This window comes from Trachypithecus francoisi, unplaced genomic scaffold, assembly GCF_009764315.1.
Source record: "Trachypithecus francoisi isolate TF-2019V2 unplaced genomic scaffold, Tfra_2.0 Lachesis_group5, whole genome shotgun sequence".
Taxonomy (NCBI): Eukaryota; Metazoa; Chordata; class Mammalia; order Primates; family Cercopithecidae; genus Trachypithecus; species Trachypithecus francoisi.
The window spans coordinates 86,434,804-86,462,150 of NW_022681470.1; the positions used below are offsets into that span (position 1 = coordinate 86,434,804).

Sequence of the window (27,347 nt, forward strand, 5' to 3'; positions counted from 1 at the left end):
CCAAAGTGTGGTTTATCTTTAAATTAGTCTCTTTTTCTCTCTTGTGTTATTTTACACCTGGACTTTTCTTCCAGACCCAGTACAAATCTCATTTCTTTGATGCTGTCTATGACAAACACACTCTAGTGCCTCTCTCCTTCTGACCATTTATTATTCATATTGCTTTGGACATTTCTTTCTTTTTTTTTCTTTTTTTTAGCATTGTGTGTCTTTTGTCTCCCCATCTAAAATTTAATAGTGTGAACAATATTCTAAACACCTTTTAACTTTTCAAGATTTGGCACAGTTTCTGGCTCCAGTAAGTTAAATCACTATTTGCTGCTGTTACTGTCCAATCAAAAGTAGTGTTCACAGTTTAAAATGAATCCCTAAAAGTTGAAACAAATGGAATACAGTGAACCTAACTGTATATCACATTGGTGACACTACATACAGAAAAAAATTATCCCACTGTTACCCTAACTGTATACCACATTGGTGATATAACTATATACAGAAAAGAATTATACCACTGTTACCCAACTGACCTTAGAACACAGTGCTTTGACTGTACATTCTTAGTAGGATATATTCTCAGGACAAAGAAAAGAGAATTGCTAAGAAATCTTAATGCTCAATAGTTATGTTGCTAGTAATAATATTGGTATTGCTTTTTGAATAATGGGATGAAGAAAATGCTGTTAACATTGTTAGGAAACATGATATTTAGCATAAATAATAGAGATGAAAGTATAAAATCAAATTTAAATAAAAACCTTATGTTTAATTTCAATTGGAAGTAACAATGTAAACTCACAATCTTTTTCTTTTTAAATATACATATTGAATTGCTTTCTTCCACCAAAAAACTCAAGAAACAATGACAACCTATTAGCAATGAACATCCCTACTGCCCAGTTTGTGTTCTCTAAATACCATTTTCTACTAAAAGGAATCAAGATTTCTTGAAGAAATGGTTGATTCCATGTCGGGCACAGTACATGTTCAAAATGAGCTTGAAATACCTTATTCTTTCAGAAAACAAGAAAGATATCAAAGACTTCTAGGGTCAGATCCAAAGAGCAAAGAGCCCCCTTAAAAATGCAAACTCTAGGCTGGGTGCAGTAGTTCACACCTATAATCCCAGCACTTTGGAAGGCCTAGGTGGGCGGATCGTCTGAGGTCGGGAGTTTGAGACCAGCCTGGCCAGCATGGTGAAACCCCGTCCTTACTAAAAATACAAAAAAAAAAAAAAAAGGAAAGAAAGAAAGAAAGAAAAAAAAAAAAAAAAAGCCAGGCATGGTGGCAGGCGCCTGTAAGCCCAGCTATTCGGGAAGCCAAGGTGGGAGAATCGCTTGAACCTGGGAGGCGGAGGTTGCAATGAGCCAAGATCGTGCCATTGTACTCCATCCTGGACAACAGAGCAAGATTCTGTCTCAGGAAAAAAAAAAAAAAGCAAACTCTAGTCAAAGACAGCACAACTTGAGTATTAAAAAGAATAATGGCTGGGCACGGTGGCTCACACCTGTAATCTCAGCACTTTGGGAGGCCAAGGCAGGCGTATCACTTGAGTTCAGGAGTTCAAGGCCAGCCTGGCCAACATGGTGAAATCCTATCTCTACTAAAAATAGAAAAACTAGCCAGGCACAGTGGCAGGCACCTGTAATCCCAGCTACTTGGGAGGTTGAGGCAGAAGAATCACTCAAACCCAGGAGGCAGGGGTTGCAGTGAGCCGAGATCACACCACCTGCATTCCAGCCTGGGTGACAGGGAGGGACACTGTCTAAAAAACAACAACAACAACAACAACAACAACAACAACAAAACCCTGCAATCGATTAAACATTAAATTGATAAAAAGCAATTAGTTTACAATTATACCAAAAAATAAGGGTAAAAAACAAACTTCATTAGACATTATTGAGGGTTGCTAGGGTATCAAGTCATTACTCTGAAAATTAATAATTAAAGGGGAAAATAGTCACATATCCTGGTCTTTCAATGTGATTTCTGAGTAAACTGGTGCATGAAGAATAATTATTCTGTTCGGAAGAAATTCAGCTAAGAAATGCAGAAAAAAATTAAAGAATTAGAAAATCATCATTTAGCAACCCCTTAGTGAAATAAGTAATTCAGACAGTGGTTGTTAATGGAGGATAAAACTTAAGGAAAAAGTTCATGAGGAACCAGAAATCAATCTTAGTATCACAAAAAGTGAGAGGATCTAGCATTATATCCCCATGATAAAGTTCAGCATAAAATATACAACACTATCCATAAAGAATTCTTGACAAAAATAGATATTGAACTTGAATCAAATTGACCTGTAGATGTAAGCACCCAGTCATTATGACAGAAAACAGAAGCTCGAGTAAAATGACACCAAGAAAGCCATCAGCCAAGCCAGAATCCTTAAAAAAAAAAAAAAAAGGAAGGAATTGTTTTAGATTAAAAGAGATACAGGGCAAATAGAAGAAAGAAGCACACCAAGAGATCCTTATTTTGATCCTTATTTGGTAACGCCAACTGAATTAAGACATTGTTGGACAGTTAGTCATACTTGAATATGGACAGGATATTGGGTTGTATTTAGAAATTATTTAATAATAAGGGTTGTTAGATGTTATCATGGCATTATAGCTACAAAAATGATGCTCTTTTCTTAGATGCAGTCAAATTATTTGCTAATGAAATCAAATAGTATCTCACATTTGCTTTAAAATGCTACAGCCAAAAGGAAGGAATAGGTGAAACAAATATGGCAAAATATCAATGATTAGTAAAGCTGAGTGATGGGTAGTTTATTGTTCTCTTTACTTTTGTGTATATTTAGAGATTTTCATTTAAATATCTCAGTAGTGCTTAGGTGTGCTTTTTCTTAACAGCACACTTATTAACTGCCTTAAATTATATAAAATTTTTAACACACTATACTCTCATTAAAAAAAATTCTTTCTAAGAAGAGTTACATGAATATTTTGTTCACTTCCATTCTCATCCTGTCCCCTTCACAATTAAAACTAGTCACACAAAGGATTCACTGTATCCAGCAATGAGAAGCTGACTGTGCCATCCCACTCCTCTCAGAGACCTGCTAATGAGAACTTCTGGCCATGTGCATTCCTCCTTCATCACCTTGCTCCCACTTCCCAAAGAGGACCTGAGCTCCCTACCTGATTGGAAGGTGATCTCACTGAACATCATCCAGGTATCAGCAAAATGGTATTGACACTTGATGGCACTGGCCATTCGGTGGTGAAGAGGCACTGTGACAAATCGAGCACTGGGGTTGACGTCATCCAGGACAAGGGGGAAGGAAATGGCATTAGGTTCCCACTCACTGGCTTCAGAGCGGAAGTAGCACTGTACCTCCTTAAAGATCTTCACACCTTTAGCAAACATGTTGTTGCAGTGGACCTGGTAGAGAAAGAGGCATGTGAGTGACAGGTTGGCCCTGCTAAGGTGCATGGAGACACAGTGCCAGCCAACTCCATAAGTCAAGACCAGCTGTTTCTGCGAGCACCACCCTTGGTAAATAGTTGGTGTTCTGTAGTCTTCTGGATTTTTCCTTCTAGGAACCTCATAGCAGCAGTGATAGTTGGTCAGGCATTATAAAACCTGGGCTGCAACCCTGGTCACCTGTATGCACTGTCTGTCCTTGGCCACCTCACTTCATGTTGCTGAACTGCAGTTTTCTCATCTGTTAAATGATGACTGCACCGGCATCTTCTCAGGCCCTTCCTGCCTTGAACTCTCTCGAGTCTATAATCCTCTCAACTGCAGTTGCCGTCTACCCTGATTTGAGCTATTCTGAACTGAGGTAAGAGGATGACTGCCATCCTACTTCCTCCTAGGTATGTTTCAGAGCCAGTCTACTTTTCAACAGGGCTAGGTGAGAAACCTGAAATAATATACAATCCAAAACAATTTCATCTTTTTTTTTTTTTTTAGAAATCTCATTTCTAAATGAGAATACACATATTCACACATATGTGTTTGCATATATATAGATGTGTGTGTGTCTATATATATATATATATATATATATATATATATAGTAACTGTGCTGGTAAAAAGATAATCTTTGACCCTAAAAATTTGTGTTTTTTTCACCTGATATTAAAAGAAATTAAAACATTTTTATGGGTCTTAAAAATCTGTGGGCCCTGGACACTGTGTTATTGTGTTTTATGGATATGTCACCTTTAGTGTTAGAACAAAAAAAAAAAAGAGAGAGAGAGACAGAGAGAGAGCTCACTGACCTATTCTAACTCCCTTACACACAAATGGAGAACCACACCCTTAGAGGTGAAGTGACTGGTGAAATGCATTTAGCTAGTTAGTAACAGAATATGTCATTGAACCGTCATCAGCCTAGACTTCTTTCCAGCACGCCTTTTCTCTACCACACTATGATTTGTGCCTCCTTAAAGAAGTTCCACCACATCCAACTCCACTGACCTTCATAGTAGTGAAATTCCTGATGCGGTCAAATTCAAACATGATCTCAATGTAGCCATTGGTGGCACTCTCGTTCCGCCAGCCCACATAGTCATAGCCGGGCCACACATGGTATTCATGGGTCTGGGTGAAATCGTCCAGGCCAGACACACCATCAGTCAATTGGCCTAGCCCTTCTGTCATGCTGCTCAGGCCAGGAGAAGAGGAGGAAAAGGAGAGAGATATTTGAGTTAATCACATATTCATGGAAGAGCTTTTACCCAGCATCTTTACTCCAGATTTTGTATGAGCTTATTACCTTGGAATAGAAGGAATGTAAATAATCACATTTGTATTACAGTATTGACTCATTTGTCTTGCATCAATGGAGAATTAAGAATTTCATATTAGTAATTTTTATAAAATATTTGATGCTCACCCCTTTAGTAGTAAAACCTTTAAACAATATCGTATTTAATATGAAAAGCTTTCTATAATTTATTGTACCTTGCCTATTCTTATATAATGAATATGTCTTCACATAATGACTCAATATTATCAAATGCATTTGACGAATTAATTCACTGAGTAAATGATGAAATGCATAAATGCATAGAATGAATACTAGCATACATAGTAGCACTTGCCCCATTATCAAATAAATGTTTCCAGAGCTTGGTGCTGACTCTCCTTTAACTACATGCTGTCATTGTTCAGTGAATCAATTTCAGAGAATCCAGTCACACTCTCTTCTATTCCACATATCCAACAACCCAATTTGATATTAAATGAAAGGGGGAAAATATAAGCTCCAAATTTAAACAATAATTTCTATTTAATTTTAATTAAATTTGTAGGATACTAGACCCAGGAAGTAAGATGCATAGAGTAAGATGTCATGAGAATCCCAGGTATTGGATTTAGCTTTGTGTTCTAGCTTAGCAGTCTTTTTTGACTTCTGAGTAAGAGGCTCTGTTTTAAAGGCTGAGTTTGCCAGAAGCCTGACTGCTGGATGGAATATAACTGCATATATACTTATTTGACTACTTGCAGAACACAAAGAGGCTCCTTCCTTCTTTTTATGGAGGCAGAGAGCAAGAACCCATCATGTGGAACTTCTCTTTCCTCAAGCTGTGCATCTCAAGCTCTGGCATATATGACACAAATCTCCCAAATCATGAGATTGGGATACTCACCCTCAAGCAATAATGGGTGTGACCCTTGAGTTTTATAGCCAGATCAATAATTTGTAAAATTTGTGAATCGCAAAAAATAAAAAATGCTAAGGGTGATTATGCCCGCCTTTTAAAATATATTTATTCATTGAAAATGTTTGGGGGGCGGAGCAAGATGGCCGAATAGGAACAGCTCCAGTCTCCAACTCCCAGTGCGAGCGACACAGAAGACCAGTGATTTCTACATTTTCAACTGAGGTACTGGGGTCATCTCACTGGGGAATGCCGGATAATCAGTGCTGGTCAGCTGCTGCAGCCGGCATCACCTCACCTGGGAAGCGCAAGGGGGAAGGGAATCCCTTTTCCTAGCCAGGGGAACTGAGACACACAACACCTGGAAAATCGGGTAATTCCCACCCCAATACTGCGCTTTAAGCAAACTGGCACACCAGGAGAATATATCCCACACCTGGCCGGGAGGGTCCCACACCCACGGAGCCTCCCTCATTGCTAACACAGCAGTCTGCGGCAATCTAACCACAAGGCAGCAGCGAGGCTGGGGGAGGGGCGCCCCTCATTGCTGAGGCTTAAGTAGGTAAACAAAGCCGCTACGAAGCTCGAACTGGGTGGAGCTCACAGCAGCTCAAGGAAACCTGCCTGTCTCTGTAGACTCCACCTCTGGGGACAGGACACAGCTAAAAAACAACAGGGGAAGCAGCAGAGGCCTGTGCAGACGCGAACGACTCTATCTGACAGCTTTGAAGAGAGCAGTGGATCTCCCAACACGGAGGTTGAGATCTGAGAACAGACAGACTGCCTGCTCAAGTGGGTCCCTGACCCCTGAGTAGCCTAACTGGGAGACATCCCCCACTAGGGGCAGTCTGACACCCCACACCTCACAGGGTGGAATACACCCCTGAGAGGAAGCTTCTAAAGTAAGAATCAGACAGGTACATTCACTGTTCAGCAATATTCTATCTTCTGCAACCTCTGCTGCTGATACCCAGGCAAACAGGGTCTGGAGTGGACCTCAAGCAATCTCCAACAGACCTATAGCTGAGGGTCCTGACTGTCAGAAGGAAAACTATCAAACAGGAAGGAAACCTATACCACAACCCCATCAGTACATCACCATCATCAAAGACCAGAGACAGATAAAACCACAAAGATGGGGAAAAAGCAGGGCAGAAAAGCTGGAAATTCAAAAAATAAGAGCGCATCTCCCCCTGCAAAGGAGTGCAGCTCATCATCAGCAATGGATCAAACCTGGTCAGAGAATGACTTTGACGAGATGAGAGAAGAAGGCTTCAGTCCATCAAACTTCTCAGAGCTAAAGGAGGAATTACGTACCCAGTGCAAAGAAACTAAAAATCTTGAAAAAAGAGTGGAAGAATTGACAGCTAGACTAATTAATGCAGAGAAGGTCATAAACGAAATGACAGAGATGAAAACCATGACACGAGAAATACGTGACAAATGCACAAGCTTCAGTAACCGACTCGATCAACTGGAAGAAAGAGTATCAGCGATTGAGGATCAAATGAATGAAATGAAGCGAGAAGAGAAACCAAAAGAAAAAAGAAGAAAAAGAAATGAACAAAGCTTGCAAGAAGTATGGGATTATGTAAAAAGACCAAATCTACGTCTGATTGGGGTGCCTGAAAGTGAGGGGGAAAATGGAACCAAGTTGGAAAACACTCTTCAGGATATCATCCAGGAGAACTTCCCCAACCTAGTAGGGCAGGCCAACATTCAAATTCAGGAAATACAGAGAATACCACAAAGATTCTCCTCCAGAAGAGCAACTCCAAGACACATAATTGCCAGATTCATCAAAGTTGAAATGAAGGAAAAAATCTAAGGGCAGCCAGAGAGAAAGGTCGGGTTACCCACAAAGGGAAGCCCATCAGACTAACAGCAGATCTCTCAGCAGAAACTCTACAAGCCAGAAGAGAGTGGGGGCCAATATTCAACGTTCTTAAAGAAAAGAATTTTCAACCCAGAATTTCATATCCAGCCAAACTAAGTTTCATCAGTGAAGGAGAAATAAAATCCTTTACAGATAAGCAAATGCTTAGAGATTTTGTCACCACCAGGCCTGCCTTACAAGAGACCCCGAAGGAAGCCCTAAACATGGAGAGGAACAACAGGTACCAGCCATTGCAAAAACATGCCAAAATGTAAAGACCATCAAGGCTAGGAAGAAACTGCATCAACTAACGAGCAAAATAACCAGTTAATATCATAATGGCAGGATCAAGTTCACACATAACAATATTAACCTTAAATGTTAATGGACTAAATGCTCCAATTAAGAGACACAGACTGGCAAACTGGATAAGGAGTCAAGACCCATCAGTCTGCTGTATTCAGGAGTCCCATCTCACATGCAGACACATACATAGGCTCAAAATAAAGGGATGGAGGAAGATCTACCAAGCAAATGGAGAACAAAAAAAAAGCAGGGGTTGCAATCCTAGTCTCTGATCAAACAGACTTTAAACCATCAAAGATCAAAAGAGACAAGAAGGCCATTACATAATGGTAAAGGGATCAATTCAACAGGAAGAGCTAACTCTCCTAAATATATATGCACCCAATACAGGAGCACCCAGATTCATAAAGCAAGTCCTTAGAGACTTACAAAGAGACTTAGACTCCCATACAATAATAATGGGAGACTTCAACACTCCACTGTCAACATTAGACAGATCAACGAGACAGAAAGTTAACAAGGATATCCAGGAATTGAACTCATCTCTGCACCAAGCGGACCTAATAGACATCTATAGAACTCTCCACCCCAAATCAACAGAATATACATTCTTCTCAGCACCACATCGCACTTATTCCAAAATTGACCACATAATTGGAAGTAAAGCACTCCTCAGCAAATGTAAAAGAACAGAAATTATAACAAACTGTCTCTCAGACCACAGTGCAATCAAACTAGAACTCAGGACTAAGAAACTCAATCAAAACCGCTCAACTACATGGAAACTGAACAACCTGCTCCCGAATGACTACTGGGTACATAACGAAATGAAAGGAGAAATAAACATGTTCTTTAAACCAATGAGAACAAACATACAACATACCAGAATCTCTGGGACACATTTAAAGCAGTGTGTAGAGGGAAATTTATAGCACTAAATGCCCACAAGAGAAAGCTGGAAAGATCTAAAATTGACACTCTAACATCACAATTAAAAGAACTAGAGAAGCAAGAGCAAACACATTCAAAAGCTAGCAGAAGGCAGGAAATGACTAAGATCAGAGCAGAACTGAAGGAGATAGAGACACAAAAAACCCTCCAAAAAATCAATGAATCCAGGAGTTGGTTTTGTGAAAAGATCAACAAAATTGACAGACTGCTAGCAAGACTAATAAAGAAGAAAAGAGAGAGGAATCAAATAGACGCAATAAAAAATGATAAAGGGGATATCACCACCGACCCCACAGAAATACAAACTACCATCAGAGAATACTATAAACACCTCTACGCAAATCAACTAGAAAATCTAGAAGAAATGGATAATTTCCTGGACACTTACACTCTTCCAAGACTAAACCAGGAAGTTGAATCCCTGAATAGACCAATAGCAGGCTCTGAAATTGAGGCAACAATCAATAGCCTACCCACCAAAAAAAGTGCAGGACCAGATGGATTCACAGCTGAATTCTGCCAGAGGTACAAGGAGGAGCTGGTACCATTCCTTCTGAAACTATCCCAATCAATAGAAAAAGAGGGAATCCTCCCTAACTCATTTTATGAGGCCAACATCATCCTGATACCAAAGCCTGGCAGAGACACAACAAAAAAAGAGAATTTTAGACCAATATCCCTGATGAACATCAATGCAAAAATCCTCAATAAAATACTGGCAAACCGGATTCAGCAGCACATCAAAAAGCTTATCCACCATGATCAAGTGGGCTTCATCCCTGGGATGCAAGGCTGGTTCAACATTCACAAATCAATAAACGTAATCCAGCATATAAACAGAACCAAAGACAAGAACCACATGATTATCTCAATAGATGCAGAAAAGGCTTTTGACAAAATTCAACAGCCCTTCATGCTAAAAACGCTCAATAAATTCGGTATTGATGGAACGTACCTCAAAATAATAAGAGCTATTTATGTCAAACCCACAGCCAATATCATACTGAATGGGCAAAAACTGGAAAAATTCCCTTTGAAAACTGGCACAAGACAGGGATGCCCTCTCTCACCACTCCTATTCAACATAGTCTTGGAAGTTCTGGCTAGGGCAATCAGGCAAGAGAAAGAAATCAAGGGTATTCAGTTAGGAAAAGAAGAAGTCAAATTGTCCCTGTTTGCAGATGACATGATTGTATATTTAGAAAACCCCATTGTCTCAGCCCAAAATCTCCTTAAGCTGATAAGAAACTTCAGCAAAGTCTCAGGATACAAAATTAATGTGCAAAAATCACAAGCATTCTTATACACCAGTAACAGACAAGCAGAGAGCCAAATCAGGAATGAACTTCCATTCACAATTGCTTCAAAGAGAATAAAATACCTAGGAATCCAACTTACAAGGGATGTAAAGGACCTCTTCAAGGAGAACTACAAACCACTGCTCAGTGAAATCAAAGAGGACACAAACAAATGGAAGAACATACCATGCTCATGGATAGGAAGAATCAATATCGTGAAAATGACCATACTGCCCAAGGTTATTTATAGATTCAATGCCATCCCCATCAAGCTACCAATGAGTTTCTTCACAGAATTGGAAAAAACTGCTTTAAAGTTCATATGGAACCAAAAAAGAGCCCGCATTGCCAAGACAATCCTAAGTCAAAAGGACAAAGCTGGAGGCGTCATGCTACCTGACTTCAAACTATACTATAAGGCTACAGTAACCAAAATAGCATGGTACTGGTACCAAAACAGAGATATAGACCAATGGAACAGAACAGAGTCCTCAGAAATACTACCACACATCTACAGCCATCTGATCTTTGACAAACCTGAGAGAAACAAGAAATGGGGAAAGGATTCCCTATTTAATAAATGGTGCTGGGAAAATTGGCTAGCCATAAGTAGAAAGCTGAAACTGGATCCTTTCCTTACTCCTTATACGAAGATTAATTCAAGATGGATTAGAGACTTAAATGTTAGACCTAATACCATAAAAACCCTAGAAGAAAACCTAGGTAGTACCATTCAGGACATAGGCATGGGCAAGGACTTCATGTCTAAAACACCAAAAGCAATGGCAGCAAAAGCCAAAATTGACAAATGGGATCTAATTAAACTAAGGAGCTTCTCCACAGCAAAAGAAACTACCATCAGAATGAACAGGCAACCTACAGAATGGGAGAAAATTTTTGCAATCTACTCATCTGACAAAGGGCTAATATCCAGAATCTACAAAGAACTCAAACAAATATACAAGAAAAAAACAAACAACCCCATCAAAAAGTGGGGAAAGGATATGAACAGACATTTCTCAAAAGAAGACATTCACACAGCCAACAGACACATGAAAAAATGCTCATCATCACTGGCCATCAGAGAAATGCAAATCAAAACCACAATGAGATACCATCTCACACCAGTTAGAACGGCAATCATCAAAAAATCAGGAAACAACAGGTGTTGGAGAGGATGTGGAGAAATAGGAACACTTTTACACTGTTGGTGGGATTGTAAACTAGTTCAACCATTATGGAAAACAGTATGGCAATTCCTCAAGGATCTAGAACTAGATGTACCATATGACCCAGCCATCTCACTACTGGGTATATACCCAAAGGATTATAAATTATTCTACTACAAAGACACATGCACACGTATGTTTATTGTGGCACTATTCACAATAGCAAAGACTTGGAATCAACCCAAATGTCCATCTGTGACAGACTGGATTAACAAAATGTGGCACATATACACCATGGAATACTATGCAGCCATCAAAAAGGATGAGTTTGCGTCCTTTGTAGGGACATGGATGCAGCTGGAAACCATCATTCTTAGCAAACTATCACAAGAAGAGAAACCAAACACCGCATGTTCTCACTCATAGGTGGGAACTGAACAATGAGGAAACTTGGACTCGGGAAGGGGAACATCACACACTGGGGCCTATCATGGGGAGGGGGAGGGGGAGGGATTGCATTGGGGAGTTATACATGATATAAATGATGAATTGATGGGTGCTGACGAGTTGATGGGTGCAGCACACCAACATGGCACAAGTATACATATGTAACAAACCTGCACATTATGCACACGTACCCTAGAACTTGAAGTATAATAAAAATAAATAAAGAAAGAAAGAAAGAAAGAAAATGTTTGGTAAATTATAAAATTTGACTGGCCTTATCCACAGTGACCAGAGCCCAGATCTCCCTTCCCAGGTTGTGCCATCTTTTTCTTCTCTCTACAGATCAGAAAGCTAGGAGAACATAAGTTTACTTGCAATAAATATATTCCCTATTATCCCCAGAAAAATAAATCCCATGGAAGTCTTATGAAAAGCAACAGAAATTAAAAGGAATGCCTGTTCAGTTCCCCTTTGGTCAAAATTAAATCAAGTGAAGAAGGGATAAGAAAATAAAATTTCAATGTTTATATACTTTAGAGTTATTAAAATCACTGGTAACCATATATTACTCTTGAAATTGTTTTAAATTTAAAAAGTAACTTTTGCTAATATGACTACTTCCTGAGACTCTGATGTCATCTCTCTTCACTCAGCCACCTCCACCAGATATTTTATTACCTCAATTATTAAATGAAGCCAATGATGTCTACATTTTTGTAATTTTTTAAATATTTCCCTTGGAGTTCAGAGCCATAATTCCGGCTACTTTCCTTATTTCTCTGCTGAATGTCTTGTCAATCTCATAGACTTAAACCCCAAACTAAATCCATCATCGTACCCTACTGAACTAAATCTTTCTCCTTGGTTTTCCTTTTCCATAAATTACACTTCTCTTTCATAGTAGTGGAAAGTGCTTAGTGCATGGTAAGCACTCAAAATATATTTGTTGAATAAATAAATGTCATCCCCATTGTTTCAGTCACTTAGACTGTCAAGCTTCATGTGACCCTTTTTCTCACCCTGCTGTCTTGCCCCATACATCCAATCAGATTGCAAATGTCCCCTAAATGAATATATTTTCCTCATTCCCCACAGTCACGGTTATGGCTTTGGTCATTAATTCTTTTTACTTGGCAGTACTCAGAGTTTTAAAATGTTCCTCATCACCTCCTCATTCCATTCCAATCTAACCTTTGCATGCTGCTTGATTATTCTGTCTAAACCACAGCTCCAATCATGTCCTTCCTCAGCTTTAAAAATCTTCAATGACTCATTACATTAATGATAATGTTTATGAAGAACAAGAACAGCAACTTCTCCTCTTCCTCCTCCTCCACTTCTTGCTCCTTTTGGCTTTCACTTCAGGTTCCTTCAAGACATGGCATAATCTGCTTTGTTTTGCTTCTCCTGTACTACTTTGCCACATAAATATGGCCCATCATTAAATAAACTGTTGATTTTCCTAGACAGTCCCCTAAACTTTATAACCATAATTCTTTTTTCCTCATGCTATTCCCTCTGCCTAAAATTCCATTTCAAGAATCTGTACCTGTGAAAGTAGTACCCATTCTTTGGGACCCAATTCAGATATCATCTGTTCCACCATATCTTTACTGGTCCTTCAGTCAGAAAAATGATAATCAGATAACAACTTATATGTGTACAGCAATTTATCTTATGAAATGCTTTTCACACACATTTTAATCCTTTAAGCCTTGTAGCAAAGAGAAGTAACTTTTATTATATAAAATCCAGATGTTTTCATCCCCATTTTTGTGCTTTCCTACTATAGTTTACTTTTTCTTTTGAACCCCAGAGCAATCATAGGCTATCTCTTGCTCATATACTCGAATCATAATAACTTATATTCTGTTTTAGCCCCTACTCCAAATTGTGAGCTCTTTAAAGGTAGGGTCAATGACTTCATTACCTTTGAATATCTAACATGCCTGGCCAAATTCCTTATATATAGTAACAGTTAACTAACAAAGGTTTATTAAATTAAACTGAATTCAGTTGATCTCTGATTTCCTCTATGCCTTGAATACATGCCTGTTGGGGTGTGACTGGGCAAAATTATGCCAAGACAGTTTAAGCAAAAAGGAAAGAACAGTGACTAAGAAGATGGAAAGGAAGTGACTAGGAGTAGAAGAGTGGATGAATCAGGCCTTCACCCAGGGGATGGTAGCTAGAGGACAATAGTTCATTCTCCACACCTAAGCCAATGGAAGGCTGTAATTCCACACTCCCTTCCTGAGACTCACTAGTATCTCCTTCTCTCAAGCCCTGTCAATCTCCATCATCTGATCTGGTCTTCACTATGAACTGACTTCTCTCCCAGGCTCACTTTGCAGATACAGACCAAGCTTAGAGAGAAAAGTGTTAGTGTGGGCTAGAAGAATGGCAAGGCTTGAAGGCTTGAAGTGGAATGGGATAGGTGGGAGCATCCCATACCCAGCCCTAAGTTCCTACTGTATCTGGTCACACTTCTTTGCCATGGCACTCCATCCATGCACTTCAGGCTTATCCATTGTTCCATTCTGTTCTTCTGAGCTCCAGCTTCTACTATAGCCAGGCCAGTCTTGCCTTCAGCCCTGCTTCCTTTCTTCTGCTACCTTCCACCTACCTTCCTCTGCTACAATTCTCATCTTACCCTAGAACTTTCCTTGTCTATTGTAAACCTTACTAGTCCGCTTTTTACAATTTTCAAAGCATTTATATGTATAAGGTCTATTCTTTCTGACTTCTTGACTTACCCAGAGTATTATACTTAGTACTTCGATTCTCTGGCCCTTTGTTTCCATAAGTAGGCAAATATTTGTGTCAGACTACACGTCCTGTTTTGAGGGTCAAAAATATGGCTATTACACTTAGAGCCATCACAAACTCTAGCCCTTGCTTTGTGTAATTGATTGTTTTCTGAGTAATTAACTTGTCTTCCCAAACTGGGCTTTTAGTTCCCTAGAAATAAAGTTCATATATATTCCTTCATCTAAATTATCTCCAAATGCCTTGTACAGGAACTAAATACTGATTGGTTGATTGATTATTGATCCCAAGACATGATAAAATATTATTCTTTCCTAGTGGCTAATTTCCTATTTTAATAATCAAAGTTTCCCAGGATTTACCTGTATCCAACAGCTCCATCATAGACAGAATCATTCAGATAAATGATGGAACCTCCAGGGAGTACAAACTGCTGCCCAGCTGGAGCATTGTAAGACACCAAGCCATCTGCAAAGGAAACACAGCCAAGTGAGTGCCTACTGCTCAGGCCCATTACCCCAGGGAACTATGTGAGTTTCAAGGGTACAAGCTTGTACAACGTGTCCAGGAGGACTCCATCTGGGCACCCAGGGAGGACTCCAGAGGAGCGCCCCTCAGTGGCAGTCAACATAATGACTCTGAATGCATGACTCGGTGGGGCACCAAGCCCTGGGTTAATGAGCAATGCTTCTGTCTCTATTCTTCCCAAGAGGGAATCACCATTCCAGGAGTTATTGATCCCATCCCTTTCTGACTTGATTTTCCCAGAAGTTGGAGTTTTTAATAAAGTCTATAGGCTTCCTGGGCTAGTGACCTACCTAGCCAGACACAGCCGTAAAGCTCCACCCTCATGCACACATTCATGGAGTGGTCGGTGACTGGAATGAACCGGACAAATCTGGCCACAATGGGCGGCTCCAAGTCCTTTAGGAAAATGTCATAGGGGTTACTATTTCCATCCAGCACCTGAGGAGAGAGAAGAGAACGAATGAAGAGGTAATATTAAATCATGCTCACTTTTCTTCACCCCGCCACATTTTTGATGGGCTCTCTCTTCTTAATTCAAGGAGCAGAATGCATCTACTCCACTTTCCCCACAGCCTTGATATTCCTTCTCTGCCTCCTTCACCCTGGGTCACACATTTACAAGGGCATGCCTAATCCCTGGACAGACATACCCACACAGACAACCTGTACCCTTCTTCTCCTAGCCTAAGTCTAAATACAGTCTTGGACATCCCAAGGTCTGGATGTCTCTTCTTCCTACCTGTTTCCCATGACGGTTCCGCCAAGAGATCCAGCGAGTGCCATCCCGACTGTAATTGATCTTGTACATGGGGGCAAACTCGATGCCGTGACCCCCTGCATGGCGCCCCTGGGTCCCCACCAGAGTGATAAAATGGAGGATGTGCAAGTCAATCTGCAGGAACTCCTTCAGGTCATCAGGTTCCACTGGAATCTCAGGGCACCAGGCTCCATCTCCTTCTTCTGAGTCCAGCCTTGAGAGATGAGGGTTGGAGAGAGAGGGAGCAACCAAGAAACCACAGAGCTGTTTACTGGTTCACAGGCAAGCAGCTGCCCTGTACTGAAGGAAGAGAGCAGGCTGCCCAGTCCTTATAAACATTTTGGGTTCTTGCCACAGTTTTCACTGCCACCACAATACCCATTTGTGGTCAGATCCCTTTCTCTGGAGTACCATGAGACCCTGAGAAACAGTCCCCACCAGTGAGCTGAGGCCTTCAGATCACACATAGCCTTCATTCCCCATCTTGATTTAGAGATCTAAAGAGAAATAAAACTCTTCCTACCCTCTGTTCCCCCATGAGTCATTTTATATCTCCCTTCCCTCTTTCAAACTCAGCCTAACAAAGCTAGCCACCCGTTGCTTGGACATCAAGTTATGGCAATAAGGAGGAGCCATAGTAGGTTCTCCAGTGTGGGTAATGCAATGCTACAGGATGGGCACTGCAGACCAGCAAGGAGCCATAGAAACACATGGGGAGGATGAGGGGGAAGAGCATGTCAAGGAAGTAGTAAATAATCTGGTTTCATTTTATTACCTCCAGGCTGAGCTACCATGGAGCAAAGTTGTGAAATTATTATAAAGTTTACTTTGAGAACCTCCTACCACTTTCCCTTTCCCCTGGAATGCTCCCTTTTCCCACAGATATTACCCGTTCATTTGTTGCTCCCTTCCAGTTCCACCAACCATCACTCTAGTCTTTCATACACTAAGAAATTATGGGGAAGTTTCATCAGGATTGCTTTTCTTATGGGTAATTCCATTTTAATAAAATCAATACTTCACATCAAAATAATTAGATGCCAGGAAGAGTATTGGGTCCAACCAGAAGAGCAGTAGGGAGTTTATTGATGTACAAGACCCCTGAAATCAATCACCCAGGAAACTGCTACACTCTGTCTGTGGGCAAGGGTGACCCTTCTATGTGAGAGATCCTTGAGAGAGGGGGAGAACTTGTTGGAGGCCTCAGTGTCTTGATGCTTTGCAGTAAGTGATGCTTTGCAATGAGTGATGTTTCATAGACCCACTGAGAAGAGGAGTGAACGCTAACTCCCAGTGTCCTACATAATCTGCACCTTCCCACAGCTGCCACTGTTGCCTGCTTCCTGCAGTGGCTCAAAATGAGAAAGTCAGGGAAAGCAAACCCACTTCCTATCAATTAACCCATTCACTGTGGGTAATGTGGCCCTGGGGCCTCTGTGGTTGAGATGAGGCTGCCAGATCAGTACATGTGGCTAAGCCCTGAATTCTCTCCCTGAAAACATACAGAGCAGGACAGGCCCACTTGCTCTCTGTCCTTCATTCTCAACAGTTCCTGCCAATAATGTCACCTTCCCCAGCCCCTAGGGTCAGGAATCTGTCCCCAGGAAATCTGCCCAACCCCAGAACATGGGCTTTCTTGATGTAACCATCCTCACCTTCCATATTTGGCAGCTGTGGACTCTGACCACTGACTGGAAGCTGTGATGTCCTCATCTGGAATCTGGCCTCCTGACATGCCCAGAGGATAGCGGCATATAGCTAGACCAAGAGAAACCAAAGAGAAGAGAGAGGACATGCTTTTATTTTTATTTCCAGAACTCCCTAGGAAGAATATCACTGAATATTGAACAAGGAATAAGATAATTTACATCTTCCTCAATTCCTCTATGCCCCTGTTTGACCACCCTGACTCTATCAGATTTGTCTTTCTGACCCTGACTCCAAATACAATTTGGGCCTCCAAGATTTGACCCCCAGCCAAATCTGTGTTTTGGTTCAAACTCTGACAATCAATGTAATACAATGTAATGTGCCAATTTATGTTTTGTAATTCGTAATAACCCCAGTGGCTCATCCCATTCTCTTGTTAGCAGATGTTCACTTCTAATCAATTTCCTAACAGTAGTGAGGAACCCTCATAATCACTAGGCACCCTTATGATACAAAGAATTATTTTTTTCAGTAGTTAATTGCATGAAAACTATAAAGCAAACTACACACTTTCCTACGAAGGGATCAAACATACATTTTTGGCCCTGGTTAGAACCATGTTCTGAATCCTGGCTATAAACAATAAGCTCTGGATACAGACTTCCACTTTCAACCAAAGACAGGGTAACAGAGACAAGATTTGCTCTCCAGTGTGAAACAACAAAAAGGACAAAATACATGAAAAATTATGTTTTAAGATAAGGAGCATCTGACAACAAAGGACAACAATCTGAGAGTCAGGAAACAAAAATTTGAGCCCTGTGGTGGCATCAGTTTACTGGCATGAGAGTGTGTCCAGGATACATCACAATGAGTGGGAACTCAGGCAGAGCCTGGAGAATCTCCTGAGTTGAGGAGACAAAAATAGGAGTCCAGAGAAGTAAAGGAAGCTAGAGTTCTCAGGACACTGGGCTGCCGGATAAAATTTAGTTAAATTTGAATTTCAGATAAGCAACAACAAGTTTTTTTTTTTCTTTTCTCTTTTTTTTTAAATTATACTTTAAGTTCCAGGGTACATGTACACAATGTGCAGGTTTGTCACATATGTATACATGTGTCATGTTGGTGTGCTGCACCCATTAACTCGTCATTTACAATAGGTATTTCTCTTAATGCCATCCCTCCTCCTTCCTCCCACCCCACGACAGGCCCCAGTGTGTGATGTTCTCTGCCCTGTGTCCAAGTGTTCTCACTGTTCACTTCCCAACCATGAGTGAGAACATGCAGTGCTTGGCCTTCTGTCCTTGCAATAGTTAGCTCAGAATTACGGTTTCCAGCTTCATCTATGTCCCTACAAAGGACATGAACTCATCCTTTTTTATGGCTGCATAGTATTCCATGGTGTATATGTGCCACATTTTCTTAATCCAGTCTATCATTGATGGACATTTGGGTTGATTACAAGTCTTTGCTATTGTGAATAGTGCCACAATAAACATACGTGTGAATGGGATCGCAGGGCCACACGGTATTTCTAGTTCTAGATCCTTGAGGAATCACCACAATGTCTTCCACAATGGTTGAATTAGTTTACACTCCCACCAACAGTGTAAAAGCGTTCCTATTTCTCCACATCCTCTCCAGCACCTGTTGTTTCCTGACTTTTTACTGATGACCAGTGGTGATGAGCATTTTTTCATGTGTCTGTTGGCTGCATAAATCTCTTCTTTTGAGAAGTGTCTGTTCATATCCTTTGCCCACTTTTTGATGGGGTTGATTTTTTTTCTTATAAATTTGTTTAAGTATTTGTAGATTCTGGATATTAGTCCTTTGTCAGATGGGTAGATTGCAAAAATTTTCTCCCATTCTGTAGGTTGCCTGTTCACTCTGATGGTAGTTTCTTTTGCTGTGCAAAAGCTCTTTAGTTTAATCAGATCCCACTTGTCAATTTTGGCTTTTGTTGCCATTGCTTTTGGTGTTTTAGTCATGAAGTCCTTGTCCATGCCTATGTCCTGAATGTTATTGCTTACTCTTTTTTCTTCTAGGGTTTTTATGGTTTCAGGTCTAACATTTAAGTCTTTAATCCATCTTGAATTAATTTTTGTATAAGGTGTAAGGAGGGGATCCAGTTTCAGCTTTCCACATATGGCTAGCCAGTTTTCCCAGCACCATTTATTAGATAGGGAATTCTTTCCCCATTTCTTGTTTTTGTCAGGTTTGTCAAAGATCATATGGTTGTAAATGTGTGGTATTATTTCTGAGGACTCTGTTCTGTTCCATTGGTCTGTATCTCTGTTTTGGTACCAGTACCATGCTGTTTTGGTTACTGTAGCCTTGTAGCATAGTTTGAAGTCAGGTAGCGTGATGCCTCCAGCTTTGTTCTTTTGGCTGAGGATTGTCTTGGCAATGCAGGCTCTTTTTTGGTTCCAGATGAACTTTAAAGCAGTTTTTTCCAATTCTGTGAAGAAACTCATTGGTAGCTTGATGGGGATGGCATTCAATCTTTAAATTGCCTTGGGCAGTATGGCCATTTTCACGATATTGATTCTTCCTATCCATGAGCATAGAATGTTATTTCATTTGTTTGTGTCCTCATTTATTTCACTGAGCAGTGGTCTGTAGTTGTCCTTGAAGAGGTCCTTCACATCCCTTGTAAGTTGGATTCTTAGGTATTTTATTCTCTTTGAAGCAATTGTGAATGGGAGTTCACTCATGATTTGGCTCTCTGTTTGTCTGTTAGTGGTGTACAGGAATGCTTGTGATTTTTGCACATTGATTTTGTATCTTGAGACTTTTCTGAAGTTGTTTATCACTTTAGGAGATTTTGGGCTTAGACGATGGGGTTTTCTAAATATAAAATCATGTCGTTTGCAAACGGGGACAATTTGACTTCCTCTTTTCCTAATTGAATACCCTTTATCTCTTTCTCCAGCCTGATTGCCCTGGCCAGAATTTCCAACACTATGTTAAATAGGAGTACTGAGAGAGGGCATTCCTCTCTGGTGCCAGTTTTCAAAGGGAATGCTTCCAGGTTTTTTTCCCATTCAGCATGATATTGGCTGTGGGTTTGTCATAAATATTTGTCATAAATATTTTGAGATATGTCCCATCAATACCTAGTTTCTTGAGAGTTTTTATCATGAAGGGCTGTTGAATTTTGTTGAAGGGCTTTTCTGCATCTATTGAGATAATCATGTCATTTTTGTCTTTGGTTCTGTTTATATGATGGATGATGTTTATTGATTTGTGTATGTTGAACCAGCCTTGCATCCCAGGGATGAAGCCAACTTGATCGTGGTGGATAAGCTTTTTGATGTGCCACTGGATTTGGTTTGCCAGTATTTTATTGAGGATTTTTGCACCAATGTTCATCAGGGATATTGGTCTCAAATTCCCTTTTTTTGTTGTGTCTCTGCCAGGTTTTGGTATCAGGATGATGTTGGCCTCATAAAATGAGTTAGGGAGGATTCCCTCTTTTTCTGTTGATTGGAATAGTTTCAGAAGGAATGGTACCAGCTCCTCTTTGTACCTCTGGTAGAATTCGGCCGTGAATCCATCTGGTCCTGGACTTTTTTTGGTGGGTAGGCTTTTAATTATTGCCTCAATTTCAGGGCCTGCTATTGGTCTATTCAGGGATTCAACTTCTTCCTGGTTTAGTCTTGGGAGGGTGTATGTGTCCAGGAATTTATCCATTTCTTCTAGATTTTCTAGTTTATTTGTGCAGAGGGGTTTATAGTATTCTCTGATGATAGTTTGTATTTCTGTGGGATTGGTGGTGATATCCCTTTTATCATTTTTTATTGTGTCTATTTGATTCTTCTCTCTTTTCTTCTTTATTAGTCTTGCTAGTGGTCTATCAATTTTGTTGATCGTTTCAAAAAACCAGCTCCTGGATTCATTAATTTTTTTGAAGGGTTTTTTGTGTCTCTATCTCCTTCACTTCTGCTCTGATCTTAGTTATTTCTTGTCTTCTGCTAGCTTTTGAATGTGTTTGCTCTTGCCTCTCTAGTTCTTTTAATTGTGATGTTAAAGAGTGTCAATTTTAGATCTTTCCTGCTTTCTCTTGTGGGCATTTAGTGCTATAAATTTCCCTCTACACACTGCTTTAAATGTGTCCCAGAGATTCTGGTATGTTGTATGTTTGTTCTCATTGGTTTAAAGAACATCTTTATTTCTGCCTTCATTTCGTTATTTACTCAATAGTCATTCAGGAGCAGGTTGTTCTGTTTCCATGTAGTTGTGTGGTTTTGAGTGAATTTCTTAATCCTGAGTTCTAATTTGATTGCACTGTGGTCTGAGAGACAGTTTGTTACAGTTTCTGTTCTTTTACATTTGCTGAAGAGTGTTTTACTTCCAACTATGTGGTCAATTTTGGAATAAGTGCAATGTGGTGCTGAGAAGAATGTACATTCTGTTGATTTTGGGTGGAGAGTTCTGTAGATATCCATTAGGTCCCCTTGGGGCAGAGCTGAGTTCAAGTCCTGGATATCCTTGTTAACTTTCTGTCTCATTGATCTGTCTAATGTTGACAGTGGAGTGTTGAAGTCTCCCATTATTATTGTGTGGGAGTCTAAGTCTCTTTGTAGTTCTCTAAGGACTGACTTTATGAATCTGGGTGCTCCTGTATTGGGTTCATATATATTTAGGATAGTTAGCTCTTCTTGTTGAATTGATCCCTTTACCATTATGTAATGGCCTTCTTTGTCTCTTTTGATCTTTGATGGTTTAAAGTCTGTTTTATCAGAAACTAGGATTGCAACCCCTGCTTTTTGTTGTTGCTTTCCATTTGCTTTGTAGATCTTCCTCTATCCCTGTATTTTGAGCCTTTGTGTGTCTCTGCATGTGAGACGGGTCTCCTGAATACAGCAAACTGATGGGTCTTGACTCTATCTAATTTGCCAGTCTGTGTCTTTAAATTGGGGCATTTAGCCCATTTACATTTAAGGTTAATATTGTTATGTGTGAATTTGATCCTGTCATTATGATGTTGGCTGGTTATTTTGCTCGTTAGTTGATGCAGTTTCTTCCTAGCATCGATGGTCTTTACAATTTCGCATGTTTTTGCAGTGGCTGGTACTGGTTTTTCCTTTCCATGTTTAGTGCTTCCTTCAGGAGCTCTTGTAAGGATTTTATTTCTCCTTCACTTATGAAGCTTAGTTTGGCTGTATATGAAATTCTGGATTGAAAATTCTTTTCTTTAAGAATGTTGAATATTGGCCCCACTCTCTTCTGGCTTGTAGAGTTTCTGCTGAGAGATCCACTGTTAGTCTGATGGGCTTCCCTTTGTGGGTAACCTGGCCTTTTCTCTCTGGCTGCCCTTAACATTTTCTCCTTCATTTCAACCTTGGTGAATCTGACAATTATGTGTCTTGGAGTTGCTCTTCTCAAGGAGTATCTTTGTGGCATTCTCTGTATTTCCTGAATTTGAATGTTGGCCTGCCTTGCTACGTTGGGGAAGTTCTCCTGGAGAATATCCTGAAGAGTGTTTTCCAACTTGGTGCTATTCTCCCCGTCACTTTCAGGTACACCAATCAGACGCAGATTTGGTCTTTTCACATAGTCCCATATTTCTCGGAGGCTTTGTTTGTTTCTTTTTACTCATTTTTTCTCTAAACTTCTCTTCTCACTTCATTTCATTCACTTGATCTTCCACTTGATCGAATTGGCTACTGAAGCTTGTGCATGCATCACGTTGTTCTTGTGCCATGGTGTTCAGCTCCATCAGGTCATTTAAGGTCTTCTCTGTGCTGTTTATTCTAGTTAGCCATTCATCTAATCTTTTTTCAAGATTTTTAGCTTCTTTGTGATGGGTTCGAACATCCTCCTTTAGCTGGGAGAAGTTTGTTATTACGAATCTTTTGAAGTCTCCTTCTGCCAACTCGTCAAAGTCATTCTCCCTCCAGCTTTGTTCCATTGCTGGTGAGGAGCTGCACTCCTTTGGAGGAGAAGAGGCACTCTGACTTTTAGAATTTTCAGCTTTTCTGCTCCGGTTTCTCCCCTTCTTTGTGGTTTTATATACCTTTGGTCTTTGATGATGGTGACCTACAGACGGGGCTTTGGTGTGGATGTTCTTTTTATTGATGTTGATGTTATTCCTTTCTGTTTGTTAGTTTTCCTTCTACCAGTCAGGACCCTCAGCTTCACGTCTGTTGGAGTTTGCTGGAGGTCCACTCTAGACCCTGTTTGCCTGGGTATCACCAGCGGAGGCTACAGAACATGTTGCTCCCTGATCTTTTCTCTGGAAGCTTCGTCTCAGAGGGGCACCCTGCTGTATGAGGTGTCAGTCGGCCCCTACTGGGAGGTGTCTCCCAGTTAGGCTACTCAAGATCAGGGACCCACTTGAGGAGGCAGTCTGTCCATTCTCAGATCTCAAACTCCATGCTGGGAGAACCACTACTCACTTCAAAGCTGTCAGACAGGGACATTTAAGTCTGTTGAAGTTTCTGCTGCATTTTGTTCAGCTATGCCCTGCTCCCAGAGGTGGAGTCTACAGAGGCAGGGAGGCTTAGTTGAGCTGTGGTGGGCTCCACCCAGTTCCAGCTTCCTGTCACTTTGTTTACTTACTCAAGCCTCAGCAATGGTGGACGCCCTTCCCCCAGCCTCGCTGCTGCCTCGCAGTTCAATCTGGACTGCTGTGCTAGCAGTGAGCAAGGCTCCTTGGGGTTAGGACCCTCTGAGCCAGGCACGGGATATAATCACCTGGTGTGCCATTTGCTAAGACCGTTGGAAAAGTGCAGTATTAGGGTGGGAGTGTCCCGATTTTCTGGGAGCCATCTGTCATGGCTTCCCTTGGCTAGGAAAGGGAATTCCCTGATCCTTTGCGCTTCTTGGGTGAGGTGATGCCCTGCCCTGCTTCGACTCACACTCTGTGGGCTGCATCCACTTTCCAACAAGTGCCCAGTGAGATGAACCCGGTACCTCAGTTGGAAATGCAGAAATCACTTGTCTTCTGCATCACTCATGCTGGGAGCTGTAGACTGGAGTTGTCCCTATTCGGCCATCTAACAAAAAGTTTTAAGGTGTAAGTATGTCCCATCCTATAAAAAATTATCAGGCATGTGAAAAAGCAGAAAAATAGAACCCAAGGTAAGAAGAAAAAGAACAACTGAAACAGATTCACAACTGATTGCATTTCAAAATCCCAATGACGTGTTACAGAAATTATTTTAAAATAATTTTAAATCCTAAAATGTATATGGAACCACAAAAAGTTTCAAAATAGCCAAAGCAATCTTGAAAAAGAAGAAATCAATCAGATTTCTTCACACGTCCTAATTTCAAAATATCACACGTCCTAATTTCACATGTCCTAATTTCAAAATATTTTAGAAAGTTACTTAAAACAGTATGGTACCTGAAAAAACAGACATATAGACCAATAGAACAGAATAAAGAGCCTGGAAGTCACCCACACAGGTCAACTGAGCTTCAACAAGAGTGTCAAAAATATACAATGGGCAAAATAAATCATCTCATCAATAAATGGTGTTGGGAAAACTGGATATCCACATGCAAGACAATAAAATTAAACTACTATCATACATTGTACCCAAAAATCAACTCAAAATGGATTAAAGATTTAAACATGATATCTAAAAGTATAAAATTTCAGGAGGAAGATATAGGAAAAAAAGCTTGATGACATTGGTCTAAGCAATGATTTCTTGGATATGATACCAAACACATAAGCAACAAAAGCAAAAACAGGAGGAACTACAATTGAACAACAACAACAAATACTTCTGCACAGCAAAGGAAACAATTAACCAAGTGAAAAGACCTTTAGAATGAGAGAAAATATTTGCAAATTATATATTTGAAGGTTAATATTCAAGATATATGGAGAACTCATACAACTTGATAGGAAACAAAAAATATGATTTTAAAATGGTCAAAGAAGTTGAATAGACATTTCTTCAAAGAATACATACAAATGTCCAAGTTATATGAAAAGATGTTCAACATCACTAATCATTAGGGAAATGTAAATTAAAACCGTGATGAGATATCACCTTATACATGTCAGGATGACTATCATCAACAAAATCAAAAGATAACAAATGTTGGCAAGGATGTAGACAAATTGGAACCCTTATAAACTGTTAGCGGGAATGTAAAATGATGCAGTCACTATAGAAAACAATATGGAGGCTCCTCAAAAAGTTAAAAATAGAACTACCATATGCTCCAGCAGTCCCAGTTCTGGTATACACCCAAGAGGATCTAAATCAGCATCTTGAAAAGATATCTGCCTTTCCATGTTCATTGCAGCACTATTCACAAAAGCCAAGACATGGAAACAACACAAATGACTATCAGCAGATAAGCAGATACGGAAAACTTGGGATACACATACAATGGAATCTTATTCAGCTTTTAAAAAGAAAGAAATTGTGTGGGGGGCTAGGGGAGGGATAGCATTAGGAGAAATACCTAATGTACATGATGGTTTGATGGGTGCATCAAACCACCATGGTATGTGTATACCTATATAACAAACCTGCACATTCTGCACATGTACCCCAGAACTTTAAGTATAACAATAATAAAAATAATAATTAAAAGAAGGAAAAAGAAGAAAGAAAGAAATCCTAACATTTGTGACTACATGGTTGAACCCAGTAGACATAATTCTAAGTGAAATAAACCAGCCATAGAAGGACAAATATTGCATGGTTCCACATATGTAAGGTATCAAAAATAGCCTAAATCATAGAAACAGAGTAGAATGATGGTTTCCAGGAGTTGGGAGGAAGGGGAAGTGGGGAATTCCTATTCAAGGGATATAAATTTCAGTTATACAGGATTAATATGTTCTAGAGATCCACTGTACAACATTGTGCCTATACTTAACAATACTGTATGTTACACTTAAAAACTTGTTAAGAGAGCAGGTCTCATTAAATGTTTTCACATTCATCATCATTATGATTATCATCATAAAGAACTGACTGCATTTTAACCCTAGGCACTTCACTTGTCCCACCCTAGATCATGCCTTGCTATTCAGCAATAAAATGAACTATTAATGCATGCTACAACAACATGGATAAATTTCAAAACAACTATGCTTAGTAAAAAAAGTCAGACCAAAAAAGTACATACTGTTTGCTTCCATTTACATGTAACTTTAGAAAACAAAAACAAGTTAATCTATAGTGACAGAAAGAGATCAGTGGATTCCTGGGGGAAGGAGGAATCATAAAGGGACACAAGCAACTTTTGGCAGTGATGGATGTGGTCATTATCTTGACTATGGTGATGATTTCACGGGTTTATATGTAAGTCAAAAACTGGTCAACTTGTGCATTTTTAATGTGTGCATCTATTGCATGTCAAGTGTACTTCAATAAAACTGTTTTAGAAATAATCTCTGGAGCAAGATAATTCTGAAGATTTTTATTTGTGTATTTTCACTTCCATTTTCAAAGCCTGTAGCCAGGCCTTTATGTTCATTCGCCCTAGGGGACATTTATGTTTACAAGGAAGAAAAAAGAAATTGCATGAAGACAAAGAACTTCCTACAAGCCTGCCCTCGGTAAGGGACTGCAGGGTGGAGCAGAGGTAGCAGGGAGAAAGGTGAGACTTCCCTCAGCTTGGAGGGGTCAGAGATAGGCAAATTATAGTACTAACAGGTACCAAGCCCCATTCCCTGGAAGTACCCTGGAGAAGTAGCAAAAATCAAGGGAAAAAGGTTTCACATGAGCATAATGTCCAGGCTTGGCACAGAAACAGCAGAACTGCTTTCCCTAAGGAACATCATGGGCTTGGAGAATGAGGATATCCACTGCAACCATGATGAACTGAAGGCAAGAGGGCCCTTCTCTCTGTATCATACCAAAAACAGCTCCTGGAGTCTTATCTCACCCTAAGAAAGGGAAAGATGGCTTTAGGCCAAGGATTAGCTGATACTTCCAGAAACTGCAATTAACCAAAATCATAAGCAGGAAGTTTTGGTAAGAAACATGG

At 40.1% G+C, this 27,347-nt stretch overlaps 1 protein-coding gene across 3 annotated transcripts in view; it reads right to left on the minus strand.

The window, feature by feature from the left end:
- DDR2 (discoidin domain receptor tyrosine kinase 2) overlaps positions 1–27,347 on the minus strand; it is a 163,774-nt gene that overhangs the window by 18,952 nt on the left and 117,475 nt on the right. For all 3 annotated transcript variants that reach the window (XM_033196485.1, XM_033196487.1, XM_033196488.1), the window contains 6 exons: positions 17,384–17,486; positions 15,711–15,942; positions 15,262–15,409; positions 14,806–14,911; positions 4,441–4,624; positions 3,153–3,396 (listed from right to left, as the gene is read on the minus strand). In XM_033196485.1, the coding sequence (XP_033052376.1) occupies positions 3,153–3,396; positions 4,441–4,624; positions 14,806–14,911; positions 15,262–15,409; positions 15,711–15,942; positions 17,384–17,486 (1,017 nt within the window). The remainder of the gene's footprint in view (positions 1–3,152; positions 3,397–4,440; positions 4,625–14,805; positions 14,912–15,261; positions 15,410–15,710; positions 15,943–17,383; positions 17,487–27,347) is intronic.